This window comes from Pelmatolapia mariae, linkage group LG7 (genome assembly GCF_036321145.2).
Source record: "Pelmatolapia mariae isolate MD_Pm_ZW linkage group LG7, Pm_UMD_F_2, whole genome shotgun sequence".
NCBI classification, from domain to species: domain Eukaryota; kingdom Metazoa; phylum Chordata; class Actinopteri; order Cichliformes; family Cichlidae; genus Pelmatolapia; species Pelmatolapia mariae.
In genome coordinates, this window is record NC_086233.1 from 45,578,273 (window position 1) to 45,593,159 (window position 14,887).

The following is a 14,887-nucleotide window of genomic DNA, read 5'->3' on the forward strand; positions in this document are numbered from 1 at the left end:
CAGCGTTTGTGAACAGCAGTTTTCAGATCTTGCCTCAGTTTCTCAATTGGATTTAGATCTGGACTTTGACTGGGCCATTCTAACACATGGATATGTTTTGTTTTAAACCATTCCATTGTTGCCCTGGCTTTATGTTTAGGGTCGTTGTCCTGCTGGAAGGTGAACCTCCGCCCCAGTCTCAAGTCTTTTGCAGACTCCACGAGGTTTTCTTCCAAGATTGCCCTGTATTTGGCTCCATCCATCTTCCCATCAACTCTGACCAGCTTCCCTGTCCCTGCTGAAGAGAAGCACCCCCAGAGCATGATGCTGCCACCACCATATTTGACAATGGGGATGGTGTGTTCAGAGTGATGTGCAGTGTTAGTTTTCCGCCACACATAGCGTTTTGCATTTTGGCCAAAAAGTTCTATTTTGGTCTCATCTGACCAGAGCACCTTCTTCCACATGTTTGCTGTGTCCCCCACATGGCTTGTGGCAAACTGCAAACGGGACTTCTTATGGTTTTCTGTTAACAATGGCTTTCTTCTTGCCACTCTTCCATAAAGGCCAACTTTGTGCAGTGCACAACTAATAGTTGTCCTATGGACAGATTCCCCCACCTGAGCTGTAGATCTCTGCAGCTCGTCCAGAGTCACCATGGGCCTCTTGGCTGCATTTCTGATCAGCGCTCTCCTTGTTCGGCCTGTGAGTTTAGGTGGACGGCCTTGTCTTGGTAGGTTTACAGTTGTGCCATACTCCTTCCATTTCTGAATGATCGCTTGAACAGTGCTCTGTGGGATATTCAAGGCTTGGGAAATCTTTTTGTAGCCCAAGCCTGCTTTAAATTTCTCAATAACTTTATCCCTGACCCGTCTGGTGTGTTCTTTGGACTTCATGGTGTTGTTGCTCCCAATATTCTCTTAGACAACCTCTGAGGCCGTCACAGAGCAGCTGTATTTGTACTGACATTAGAGTGCACCTGTGTGTAATCTATTTAATCATTAGCACTCATCAGGCAATGTATGAGTTATCTATGGGCAACTGACTGCACTCAGACCAAAGGGGGCTGAATAATTACGCACACCCCACTTTTCAGTTATTTATTTGTAAAAAATGTTTGGAATCATGTATGATTTTCGTTCCACTTCTCACGTGTACACCACTTTGTATTGGTCTTTCACGTGGAATTCCAATAAAATTGATTCATGTTTGTGCCTGTAATGTGACAAAATGTGGGAAAGTTCAAGGGGGCCGAATACTTTTGCAAGCCAGTGTATGTAATGATGCAAATGGTTACAAATTTGGTGGGACAAAGTTTTTTGATGCTATGCTTGAGTTATATGGTTCTCTTAGATAGAGATGGGAGAAAAAGGAGAGAGCCCGGAGTGAGAAAAGGGAGCAAAATCTTAGGAATTAATGCGAGAATGTTCTGAAAATGTGTTGCTGTAACTTGAGTCCAGTTATTGCTTTTATGATCCATGGAACCTTGGCTTTCCATATTACACTATTTTGTTTTCAGCAAACTCTACAATGTATAATCTAAAAATCCTTGTTACATCTTACCTTCCAGATCATCAACATCACCCAGACCAAGCTCTTCCATTACATCTAGAAAAGCGGAGCAAAGCATGGTGTTAAAAATCAAAAAGGTTTTCACAATAACAAATTATTTCATTTGATTTTGAATAAATTCACTTGTCTTTCGGCTGACATCGCCTTTAGGCTTGCTCAAAACATTACGTGGTTCCCATTTTGCCCTCTCGGTCTAGTACAAAGGGAAAATATTATTATTTTACTTAACTGAATTACAGATAATATTATTTTTTATAAAATAAAATGCTTAACCTACCTCTTTCTGTACTTTATTGTACTGATCGGCAGGTTCACCTTCAAGATCATCATTACTGCTGCTGGCAACTGTAAGAGGCAAGATGACTTACTTACATTTGCCAAAACACAACGTCTATGAAAAATATAACAACACTGATGAAGCTGGATGAGTTTGCCATAACTCTGTAAAAAGCATTCCCATGCAAATGAGCTCATTGTTAATTAGTATGAACACACATGCTTAGCCTTTAGAAAAGCATTTCAACTCCCAGCACAGTTTCATTGGGTAACAAGTTCAGCATCAGCCAATATGAATAACATTTAAGCCAAAATCTTGTGGAAAACAAGCAAGCTTAGTGCAACCTGGGGGCCACTTAATCTGGCAAAATAAGGTTTATGGGCAGCAGGCAGGATGAAGTACAGTATACTGCATGCATTCTATTATTGTGATCATGAGGTGAAGTTCAGGCCTCTGGTATGGTTTGCATGCTGATCCTCTGACCTATAAATCAAGATATTCATACCCTCTCCCTGGCTGACTCTTGGCCTGCCTACACTTCTCCGAGGCTCTAGCACTGCCATCTTATTGTCTCTATCCCCTCTTACAAATGAGGGAACATATAACAAGTCTACAAAAGAAATGTAAAAGAAAATATGTTGGAGGCTGTTTGATTGACACAAGTTGTATTGCACTGCACATTCCACATCATATTGAAGCTTGAACCAGAACTGAGAGAGAAAATGTACAAAGTAAAGCACACTTTTCTATACTTACGATCAAGTAAAGTCTCACTGTTTCTGCAGCATGAAATGGTGCTTGGAATGATATGAAAAAAAAATCCAAAACAAATAAAGGAATTTACAAAGTAGACTTACTCGTTTTAATGTCTTCTTTCTCTCCTTCATTCTGACTATTTAATCCTCGTTTCTGCTCGTCGATATTCAGGTTTTCCGAGTGGGACTGAAAAATTAGGCTGGTCTGTGAGAATCAGGTTGGCAAACACTGGATGCTGCATGTCATTTAAAACTTTATCTTTACTGTACCTCAGAGCTCCATGAACTCTGGTCATCCTCACCCCCCTCTAGACCCAGCTCAGACAGGAAATCTGTTTAGAACATTAAGAGTGATGGTTAGCAACAGGACGAAAAAAGTATTTTAAGAACAGCTTATTTCATTTCCTTGGTCTAGCAATTACAGCTATAGTTTAAGTGTTGTTTTGTTTGACCACAAAATTATACAAAACAAATTTACTAGGCTGATTATTTAAAGTAAACTTTGTGAAGAAGTGGAGCATTGCTAAACAAATAACTCACTAAATGATGGCAAAAACTGCAATGTGGAAGGGTTTTTGTTTTTCCATGCATCCTTTATTCAGCCAGGAATGAGATACAAGATTTTTAGCTTCTCACAATAACATGAATCTCATCAGACAATACTAGAAATGCGTGCTGTACCGAAGTAAAGCAAATCAAGTACACCTTAAATTAGCACCTGACCATTTGTCAATTACAGCTTTTTGCTGCACCGCACAGCTTGAAGTTTCCTCAACAAGGAACAGTATGTTAAAACACTGCAAATTTCTATTGTCTGGCACAGTAGAAGTTGAAGATCGTCATCTGTTGTTTAGAAACACTTTGAATTTAGCACAAGATTATGACCAAGATGAAATCATACGCAAAGAGTGCTCACTTGTGTCTGTGCTGCAAAGCAACAGAAGTAACTCATTCAGCCACCTGAACACGCACCACTAACTCTAGCATTACTAATACATGAAGGCCAAGGAAAAGAATGCAATGGCTGCTGACGTGAATCTCCCAACACCAACTCAGAGGTCGTCAACAAAGTGAGCCTGTGCAACACGTCCGCATATTCGTCCAGATCACAAAGGTGCACCAAAATCACCAACGCAAAAAACAAACATTTGTACAGTAAAGACAGTGAGTAATGAAGGTTCTGGGAAATATTCAGCTTACTGGACAAAAGATGTTGTCCCCACACAGGGGTATTTTTTCAAATTGAAAATACCTGTATTGTATGAATCTCACACCTGTCATGTACTTTGTAACAAGTTTCACTCACATCTGTCATGCAGGTACAGTGACTAGAGAAAAAGTCTGTATTAGCTTCTAAGCGATGGTTTAAAGGACACCCTATTTCAACACCTTCATTTCATTAAGTTGTAACTAAAAGGAATGTAGCATAATGTAAAAGTGAAACCCTGTTGATTTAACTTGATTGTTGATTTAACTGTTTGAATTAACTGTTTTAAGTTTTGTTTTTTAAATTGTGATTTTCTTCTAAGACAAACAGTGAATTGTGATGCAAAGATTTGTACATGCAGGAATTTAGCACAAGGATGTGAAAGCAGAGTTACATTTACATGAAAGTGCAATAAAAAGTGTTTCTGTTAATAAAATCAATTAATAATCGTGACAAATTACTGACAAGTTAGCTACTGCATCTACTGAATCCTACTAATCCTATTACTGTTCCCATTAACCATATATACTTTAGACTGAAAAAGATACCAAAATAGTGTCTAAAAAAGAAACAAAGAATCAAGTAAAGGTCATGACTTAAAACTGTTTTCCCTGTTTAGCTTACATCCGTCTACTAATGTCCAGTAATTATAGAAGGCCTGCTTGTGAACTAGGATAACAGTGATTAGTGCTCACCTGGTGGCCTATGTTACATCCTCTTTGTGCTCAAAGTGGCAAACCCCCTGGGGTGCCTGACTCTTACACACCATGTCTGGCAAGAGTGACAGCTTTGCAGCTCTGCATCTCACTTTTGAGTTATAGCTGGTGGACAGTGCTACATTACTGGACTGCAACATTCAATTGTACCAGATTACAGCTAAAATGCAAAGCATTTTTAAATAAATGAAAAAGTTTTAATTGAAGCATTTAAAATAGGTTGCCAATATAAACACTGTCTATTTTTTTCTATTTATTAGGTATTTTGTGAGAGGTGACATTTTCATTAAGCAAACTTTGTAATGTCCAGATAGTTGTTAATAAGGTGCTTTAAAGCAAAGACATGTGGAGGTCATGGATTAAGTCTCTCATTTTTATTTAGTACGGGATTTTATGGTGAAAACATCAAGGATTTTTATTGCTTGATACAAAGCATCATTAGGTTAATAGGTGGATCATCCCGTTTCAATGCAGCTAGCCAAGCAACAAGGAACCACCTCCTGCTTAAAAAGGCAGACAGTGAAACTGAACAGTATCCTTGATTTTAACATAAAACTCATTGTTGCAGCCAGGGACAGCACAAAGGTGATCCCATTAAACCGATTTTCAGTTTTAGTCTCCTTATACTCCCCTGGGTTACTGGTTCTGTTACTAGTTCGCTAACACAAACTAATATGTCTATTGACCACAACCAACCAAACAACCCAGTGATGTAACATTGTGTAGTGATACAAGATGGCGCTAAACATGTTTTAAAAACTTTAACTTTAAGCACTTATTTCATTAATTCAGCTTCACAGGCAGTGTTATATATCTGTCAGTTTTTAAGAGCAGGGCTCTATAGCGTAAATTAGCCTTTATATATTTAGTGAGGAGATATGGTAGAACTGTTACGTCGTGGGGTCCCTCCATATCTATGGGTCACTAGAAAATGATGCTTTGAAAAGCTTTTAAAAAAGAGAGAGCGAAGTTTATAAATGATGACCTCCAACCTATGATGAAGCATTTATAATGTGTCCCCTCACATGGGGTCACTAATAAGTATGAAAATTTTGTGAGTCATATGCTATGGCCTTTGAAGTCACTAGTAGTTTCCGAGGCATGAGAGAGACCGGCACTAAAAGAATCCTGAACTGAAATCTATGGGAGAATCCTGCAACAATAAAGATTGTGTCAGTTTTGAGGAGTTTTATCAGATCTGACTGATTATACTACAGACTTGCTTCTATAAGGTCTTTGAACTTTGGTAGACTGGTGTTTTATTGCCATAGCAGAGTTCTAGGCATAGTACAGCTGCACTCACATTAGACACTAATAGCAATTACAGAGCTACCCTCCGATTGATCCAACAGTCACTTACAATAAGCACTTCTGCACAATGGTTTTTAGTATTGTTAACTCCTGTGGACCACCATTTTACTGACATATGAGCATTTGCTGCTTCTGTAGAAAGAAACTCCTCCTTACCCCTCTTCTTCTCTTTAGAAACTTCGGCATCGGGAGCAGGCGAATTGGCATCACAAGACTCTCCACTTTCTTCAAGCTGATCATTCTCAGCTGATTCGTCTCCTTCTTCCTCCTCATCTTGTTCCCCCTCTTTGTCATTATCATCCTCATCCTCTTCCTCATCTTCATCCTCAGTGGAATCTTCCTTCTGTGTGCGGGAAAAAATTGAAATATTCAAAACTGTGCATGGTAAATCCCATTTTTCTATAAGTATGCATCCACGGGTCACCTTTAATATACATACAAGCTAAGCTAGGAACAAGGACGCGAATATAACCGTCTTAAAGGTCTTGGCCTAGCTATAGAGGACAGACTATTAATAGCCAAACTAAATGAGACAAACACAAGTAAAAATATTCCCGTTTTACCTGAATGCCAGAGCATCTCATGTATTTGTTTTCTGCCTCATCAGGTGAGTCTACATCAACATCATCAATGTCAGTCTGAGGTAGTGCTTCATCTGAAAATGTGTTCACATCTGAATCACTGTGCAGACAAGCTGTGGTTTGATGTTTGATGGGTGGGCATGAAAATGACTTTTCCTTTATTGGTTTTTCATTAATCTTCTCTGACAACACTCTAGTTTGGTTTTCAAATGGAACGTATGCAGTTAATCTAGCTTCATGCTCATCATCTGCATCGATACCTTCACAAAGGCCTCCATCAACAGTTTTATCAGAATCGTCTCCTACTGTGGACATTTTAACTGTAGCATTGACAAAATCGTACTGCAGCTTCTGGATCTTGCTGTCGGAGTCTTCACTCGTCTCATCATCTTTGCGGACACTGTATTTCTTAACAACCTCCAGCTTTTCTTCTTCCAGTTCAACATTTTCTGCAAGCATATCATTTTCTGACTGAGGAACCAATTCACCATCTTCATCATGCTGATTATCCCTTTTAGCGTCTTCTGCCACCTTCTTGTGTACTGTAGCTGTGGACTTCAATTTTGGAGACAACAGCTTGGTTGGGTCGGGTATCTTCAGGATATCCTCACTGTGTAAAACATCACTGTCATTCATCGCAATTTTCTCTTGCTTTTCTGAGCCATTGCTTTCATCTTCATCATCCCAACAGCTTTCATCTTCTTCAACTTCATCATTCCCCAGAAGTTGGTTTTCATCATCCAGCGCCGATGAAAGTACTGGTGAGGGGTCATCTGACTCTTTCTCAATACTTTCTCTTTCCTCTTCTTCCTTAGACTCTAATTGCATCTCTCCAGTCTCATTTGCTTTGGAAACTGGGGACACCACTTCACAATTAGAGTTAGTGCCAATATCATTTTGGTCTTTATTTTCAGAGGAATCCCACTCTGATTCATCTACAGCTGCTTGGTTTCTGGACTGAGAAGAGGTTTTTGGACCTAGACCAGACAGTGACTTGTGGTTGTCTATAACCTCCTTAAGTGTAACACATTTTGGAGATGCAACTGGTGATGAAGAATCCCATGGGCTATCTGGATGTTCTTCATTTGACTGAGGCAGTGTGTTTTTTAAATGCAATAATGATGCTTCTGGTGCTTGAACAGTGCTTTTCTGATCAAAAACCTCATTGCTTACCTCAGGTATGTCAATATCACTGTCCTCTAATGAAGATCCCCATGAGGACCTGAGTTTCACTTCTGTGGAAACCTTGTTGTGCGATCCACAATCATCTTTACCATCAGAAGTACTGTCTGTGTTTTTTATGCCAACTTCAGGTAATACATTTGTTTGATTAGCAAGCAAATGTTTATCCTCCTCATTATCGCTGTCATTCCACTCCATATCACTACGATTTTGTTTATTGCCCCATGAGTCTTCAACATCCTTTTCTGTGTCTCTCTCACATTCCTTCATATCCTCGCCTGGTGAATGAGTCTCTGGACAATGTCGTGTTGAATCCTGGCCTGAAATTACGTTATGATCCGATGAACTCAAATATTTCTTTCCCAGGCTGTCATCTTCATCTGAAAACTTAGATTCTACCCTTATGGCTGACACAACGCAATCCTCCACTATATGTAATGTGGCTGGAGTAACAAAGCTCGATGTCCCAGCGGGGTGCATGAGGTTGGTGCTTAAAGTCTTTGTTTTGGTATTTTTCTCTGAGGTATCTACACTCTCACGTACAACTCCAAGAAATGTTTCACTCTTTGAAGTGATGCCAGCATCATGTGTGATCTGAGGGGCTTTAAATTCTGTAGTGCTAGCCACGCATTTGCTATCATCCTCCTGATCCTCCTCTTCAGAGCCTTCTTCTTCTATTTCTTCTTCTTCCTCGTCCTCCTCCTCCTCTTCCCCTTCATCACTTTCTTCATCATCTTCTTCCTCTTCATTAGACTCCTCTTCTTCATCTTCATCGTCTTCCTCTCCCTCTTCTTCGCCATCCTCCTCTTCAGAGTCATCTGCATCTGAACTTCTTTCTTGAGACGATGGTCTTGATTTAGTACCCAGAGGTTGTTCAGAGTGTTTTCTTTTCCCCTGTTCAGCTGCACAGCCAGCTTGTTTTAAGATTTTGGGGAAAAAGACAAAATGCTGTCAGACATAAGCATGTAACAAAGGTTCAACAGAGATTTTTCACCTTTCTGTAGTGTGGAAGCGGAGTGGAAGTCATCTGGGATGCACTGGTAAGGAAGGTAATGGGAGTGGGATCTACTGGATGCTGAAGACTTTTGCTGGATGACAAAGCCTTTGGGAGGGATGGGATTCTCTGAACTCTATTTTCACTTTCTGGCTCAGAGTCTGAGCCACTCAACGATGTGTCAGCTCGTGCCGAAGCTACTGGACAAGGAGGGATAGAAGGTTACTACCTAAAACTGCAAACTATGGATTAAAAAAGGCTGAAAGATTCTTGGTACCTTCTCCCTTTTTAGATGCAATCATTTTGCTGAGGTCAACTTTCAGAGGTTTCTGCAAGTCAGAAAATTAAATGAAAGTCAGGGCAAAATTACAACAATACAATATAAAAGAAGAATGAGTAGTTCCAACCTTTTCAATTAAAACAGATTCATCATCATCATCTGATGATGGCCAATCATCTGCAGCCCTTTTTGAAACGCTAAAGAAGAGGAGGAGGAAGAAAATGGTCATAGCAAGGAAGTCGGCTGTAAGTATAAACTGTAGACAGCATTAAGAAATTAGCTCACCGACTTAGTGACTCTGACTGAGAATTATCTTCAAAATCTGCAAGAAAGCAGGAAAACATATTTTCAGCTCAGCCTGATCTGAAACAAATCATTGAAGTAATATTTCAATAGGACAACTTTTGAATGGTGAAATCTTTAGAAGATTTAAATGTTGGCACATACACACAAATTATATATATATTTATTCACCACATTTCACCACATAACAGTGTCAGCAGATGTATTATCATTCAGTTATCCCTCTGACTTGCCCCAGTGAGTTTTTGTTCTTCACTGATACTAGCTAACATGAAAAGTCATGAAACTGCGATGTGAGAAAGTGAAATTTACGGGCTAACCTAGTTAGTGTTAGTGTCCCTGTATTTATTAAAATATTTGCTGTCACTGTATTGCTATATTATTTTTTTCTTGAGCCTAAGAGGCAGCAGGAAAAATTGCATTTCCAAAACAAATTTCCCTATGTTTAATATTCATCCCCGTGGCTGTTAATGGTTTTAAAAAGGGGACAAAAAACAGACAGATTTTGCTAACAAAGTCTAGCTAAGGAAAGCAATACCTCTCCCTGCTTCATCTGCTCCATGCTCTAGATCCAGTCAAGAGGTAATGCATGAGGAATAAGTAAAATGACCAAAGTCAATTATTAATAGACATGATAATAATGATTTTCAGTCGCTTTGATGTGATAAAATAAATTGCATACCATCTCTGTCAGTGGCTGGTCCTCCCAAAGAGAAGCCTGCTTCAAGATCTTGGGAAGGAGCGCTCAGCATTTTTTTCTTCTTCTTGCTCAGATCTTGATGTGATAGGGAGGCCCTGTCCGTATGCTGGGTATCATGCTCTATGATCAGGTGGGAACAACTGACAAAAAGAGAGGAGAGACCTAAAATGTCATAGCGTCATGACTGCTGAGAAACTTTAGCAAACTAAGAGGTAAGGAGAAACATTAATAAATTATTAAAATAAAATAAAATAACATCAAAAATAAATTATTACAACCCATTTGTGGGCTTTAGCTATTTAGTTTATTTCATTTCTGTATTAAAATCCGACATAAATGTATAAATTACAGAAGAAATATCCATAAACAAGCACAAAGACATATTCTTTTGAAAAAGTGTGCTTACGAGTGATGCCCATTTATTCCTGCATAGTTATCAGCTGAACATCCTTTGGTATCCTTTAGTGTGGTATCTGCATCAAACTGCAGGAGCAGCTTTACCATACAGACTTCGCCATTTCCAGCAGCTATCATTAATGGGGACCTGCAGGTAAAAATCAATTGCAGCAATATGTTCAACCATGCCAAATAATGAGTAACACACATTAACATAATCCAAAGTGAATCACAAAGGTGTCATCGCTTAACCTTTGATCTTGATCCACAGAATTCACATCAGCAGTCTCCTTGAGGAGAAACTGAGCCATCTCAACATGGTTCTCTCGCACTGCTACCATCAAAGGTGTGAAACACTCCTAAAATATAGATTACAGTTAAAAATTACAGTTAAAATCACAGTTAAAATTCTTGCCCACTGGACAGTGCTTTCCATACGCACTCAAGAGTATCCTGATGTTCACCCTAAAGCAGAGAAACTGCAAAGTAATAGAGAGAAAGAAAAAAGCCACCTTGTTCTGGGAATTGATTTGAGCCCCATGTTGCAGCAGCAGGACAGCAGTGGGGACGGATGGGATGTTTGCCGCTAAATGTAGTGCCGTATTGCCATTGATGTCCATCAGATTAGGGTCAGCATGATTTTCCAGCAGTATGCTCACACAGTTGTCATGCTGGCCCTGAACTGCCTGTTATTAGATGAGAATTAACATTAACGGGCCAAAACAAGACGTGAGGAAAAATGAATTTTTACAATTTATTAAGAGTCACCAACTTGAAGCGCCATCATCCAAGATTACCTTCATTAAGGCAGATCTATTTTGATTGTCACATAGGTTAAGCTTGGCTTTGCTCTCAACGAGGAAGTGTACCACCTCGACATGACCACTAGCACAGGCAACATGCAGTGCGGTTCTGCAACAGTAATAAAAAAAAGTGTTACATATGCAAGCACTGTTGTTCTAACAGACCTTACCAAGATTATAGGTGTTTTACAACCTTGGTTGGCTGTTTCTTCCAGCCAAACTACATTTATTTTCAATTCACTCACTTCCTTCTGACACCTACTAATTGTAGATGGTAACTAGATCCTACCTTGACACATAAGTGGAAAAGAAAAAAGGCAGTGTCATGTATGGGTACAGCTGGCAGCTTTCTGCTAACATTTAAGTGAGTGCCAAAGTCGAGAAAATGCAAAAATATTTATTAGTGCTTTCATCCCCACTTACCTGTTCTCCTTGTCAAGTTGGTTGACATCATTCTTCTTAGTCAACTGCTTCAGCTTTGCCAAATCACCCGCTAAGGCAGCCTTGTGAACCTTCCCGAGGTCCTTGTCTTTCAGTTCATAGCCAACAGAAAGCCTGCTTGCACTGTCTGGAGTGTCAGACGGGTGTTTTTTCTTCTTAGTGAAGCTGAATATCTTCTTCATTGTATATGGCACCAAAACATTACTTTAGCACCTGTCGCTACCTGCCACTCATCTGGAGGTCAACCACAGCCGACTCTCCCATCCCTAAAATAAGACGTTCAAAGCGGATTAGAAGCCCTTGAAACAGTACTAAGCACTACAGCGTCGCTTATTATAAGGTATAATGCAACCACCGATATACAGAATAAGGTGGCTTTCGCACGTTTACTCTATAATAATCGAGTGCATATATCAGAAGGTAATACGCAACACCGAGTACTTCATCACGGTGTTGGATGACAGCAGAACTTAGCTGTCATGCTAACGACATTCTTTGAGTCATACCTTACACAGAGGATTCCTTTAACGATAAGGTATTGTGAGTAAGCTGCTTTTTTACGAGATTACGATAAAGCAGAGAACCTGTAGTAGAGAGCGTTAGCTGAGGTCGCCGGGATTTTTTTTAATCATGCGTTTAGCTAGCGTTTGAGATTAAGAGCTGTTGCCATGGTAACTGACTGTACAATTGATACGTAGCTGAGGTTTTCCAATTTACTACTGTTTAAAATTGCCTAAACCTATTTTTTGTAGCGCAGTTGTGTAATACTACTATATTACTGTATGTATTATCACTTCAAAATAAGTTATTGTAAAAAATATATGCATGTAGCTTCAACTGGCTCGTTACTGCGCCTCCCACGTCGTCACTTCAGCATTGATGCAAACCGCCACATTTAAAATGAATGTGTGGTAGAGTTGAGCACAACATGGATTTGTCGCTATACGTCTGAAAAAAACATCAAGACCATTTTCAGCTTAAAAACACCCCACTTGTACACGCATACAACTCAAAAACTATGGTTCAACCTTAACTCGGCTAACACAATGCTAATTAGCTAAGACGCTGAAAATCAAACCTGATGTAGATAATTGGTTAACTAGAGCAAAGAAGACGATTAATGTATCAGAAGATATTACACCCTACTTAATGCAAGCATGCGTGTAACTACAGCACACGAAGTCAAACACTAACCTGTTGATTGTCAGACTCAAACCATCACAGACCTAGACGAAAGCGAAGCAGCTCACAAAACCTTGCTGGTTGTTGGGGTTTTCAGGTAACCAATCAAAAATGAGCTGGGTGCAACGATCGGCCAATAGGCCGCTTAACTTCGTGCACAAGGTTGGTTTACAAGGCAAAGAGAGTCATTACAGTCCATAGTGTAATAGCAGAGTTTTACCACTTGCTGGAGACATTTGACTGTAATCCTAAAGTTATATAGTTATTCCAAAAATACCTCAGCTGCACAAAGTTTAATCTCAACAAAACGACATGTCAAATCAGCATATATAATACATATACCAAACAATCTGATTTCTAAAATGCAGACACAGTTTTAAAATCAATCACACACACCCCTCCCCCTCGTTGTCTCTGTTATGGCAGGTCCTTTTATATATTTTGCTTTTTTCTCCCATAACAGTCGGGAAACCAAAAAGTATGAGTTGTAAGGAGGGATAGACGTTTCGGAGCTAAAAATCCTTTTAGAAGTAGAAGTAGAAGGCCATAGCTAATTTGATCTCCTTTGTGAAATTAAAAGAGGAGTACATATAGAGCACAAAATAAAAGCAGCATACTGAAAGAGACAATGGAAGCAATTTCAAAAGCAGAAGGAAGAAAATCCTACCCCTAAACATGTGGAGGATGCCTTTCACTGTGAGATGTAAGGCGATCTTAATGTATCCCAAGTCATTACTGCCTCTTCATTTTCAGTTATGATTTAGGACAGTGGTTCTTAACCTTGTTGGAGACACCGAACCCCACCAGTTTCATATGCGCATTCAGCGAACCCCTCTTTAGTGAAATTTTTTTTTTTTCAAATTCAAGACATAGATATGTTTTTTTACTGGTGCACAAAATGATCCGTGCATGAACATCACCTTGTTCAAAGAACAAAACCAACACAATGCATGAACTTACAAGAAATTACATACCTGCAAATCAGTGTGACTTCTGCTGTTGCCTTTGAGAGACCAGTTCAGATATGCGTGGCTTCACCTTGGCAAGTGCCAGTCTCATGTCATTTTCACAGAAAAGTCTGTTCCTTTTCTTCGTTTTTATGTCCAGCATCGTCGAAAAGGATTGCTCGCAAAGATATGTTGTAACAAATGGTATAAAAAAAATCCAGGGCTTTCTTAGCTGAAATGCGCTGAAAATGCGGTGCCTCAGAGCACTATTTCGCACATAGTTCACACATTCCACCACAGTTTTTAATACTTCTGCCATTGTTGGAGGAAAGTTTTTTGTTGCCAATGCATGCCTGTGCAAAATACAATGAGTCACAATGATGTGTGGTGCATCGGCTTTTACTAGCGCACCAAAGCCAGAGTTTCTTCCTAGCATGACTGGAGCTCCGTCGGTACAAACTGCAGAAACCATGTCCCATGAAAGATTGTTGTCTCTGAAGAAGTCATCCACAAGCTTCTTCACATCGGCTGCCTTAGTTGTTGTTGTAAGAGGCTTACAAAATAAAAAATCTTCTTTTATCATGTCATCTTTCACATAGTCCACAAAAACAGTAAGCTGGCTTAGATTAGCAACGTCTGTGCTCTCATCGAGCTGAAGGCTGAATTTTGCCGGGCTTGAAATCAGATCAGCGACTACTTGAGCCAAGATGTCTTTACTCATGTCTTCTATTCTGTCGCTGTCATTTGAAAGAGGAATTTGGGATAATTTACCTTCGGCCGCTGTTCCGAGAATCAGATTTGCCATCTTTAACGCAGCTGGTTTCACGAGTGTTTCACCAATGGTGTGTGGCTTGCCCTGCTTTGCGATCAGGTAAGCAACTTGGTACGATGCTGTGAGGATCGGTTTGTTAACGGCTACAAATCCAAGAGCAGGCAGAGTGGGCCTTTCACCGAATCTGGCTCTCTTCACCTTGAACTCAGCAAGCGTTGTGTTCTTGTATTCCCCGTCTCCATGCAGCTTCAAGAAGTGTTCCTTTAGTTTTGCCGGTGCGAGACTACAGTTGCTCAACTTGGCGTTGCAAATCATGCAGATAGGACGCTCACTCCCATCACGTTCCGTGATACATGTGAATCCATACTGTACATATTCGTCCGACCACTTTCTTCTTTTGCCCGACATAGTTAGTATGGATTAAAATGTTAAAATAAATCACACGAAGCACTACCACTACATTCACCTGTTGACTACTGCGCGCGCTAC

General features: G+C 39.9%; 1 protein-coding gene across 10 annotated transcripts in view; it reads right to left on the reverse strand.

The window, feature by feature from the left end:
• si:ch211-272n13.3 (ankyrin repeat domain-containing protein 26) overlaps positions 1-12,776 on the reverse strand; it is a 29,460-nt gene extending 16,684 nt beyond the window's left edge. For 6 of the 10 annotated variants that reach the window (XR_010094377.2, XM_065471322.1, XM_063479257.2 and 3 more), the window contains exons 1-18: positions 12,692-12,776; positions 11,480-12,445; positions 11,051-11,165; positions 10,766-10,939; positions 10,506-10,612; positions 10,264-10,401; positions 9,840-9,997; positions 9,696-9,722; positions 9,140-9,176; positions 8,982-9,051; positions 8,852-8,903; positions 6,381-8,494; positions 5,974-6,160; positions 2,854-2,915; positions 2,686-2,770; positions 1,829-1,896; positions 1,675-1,744; positions 1,543-1,587 (exon numbers count right to left, since the gene is read on the reverse strand). Coding sequence is in view for 9 of the 10 variants with exons in the window: in XM_065471322.1 (XP_065327394.1) it covers positions 1,543-1,587; positions 1,675-1,744; positions 1,829-1,896; positions 2,686-2,770; positions 2,854-2,915; positions 5,974-6,160; positions 6,381-8,494; positions 8,852-8,903; positions 8,982-9,051; positions 9,140-9,176; positions 9,696-9,722; positions 9,840-9,997; positions 10,264-10,401; positions 10,506-10,612; positions 10,766-10,939; positions 11,051-11,165; positions 11,480-11,679 (3,709 nt within the window). In the remaining variant the exon portion in view is untranslated. Of the gene's footprint in view, positions 1-1,542; positions 1,588-1,674; positions 1,745-1,828; positions 1,897-2,685; positions 2,771-2,853; positions 2,916-5,973; positions 6,161-6,380; positions 8,495-8,574; positions 8,775-8,851; positions 8,904-8,981; positions 9,052-9,139; positions 9,177-9,695; positions 9,723-9,839; positions 9,998-10,263; positions 10,402-10,505; positions 10,613-10,765; positions 10,940-11,050; positions 11,166-11,479; positions 12,446-12,691 lie in introns of all 10 variants that reach the window. The other 4 variants (XM_063479259.2, XM_063479261.2, XM_063479260.2 and 1 more) reach the window with 4 other exon arrangements.
• Between the last annotated feature and the right edge of the window lie 2,111 nt (positions 12,777-14,887).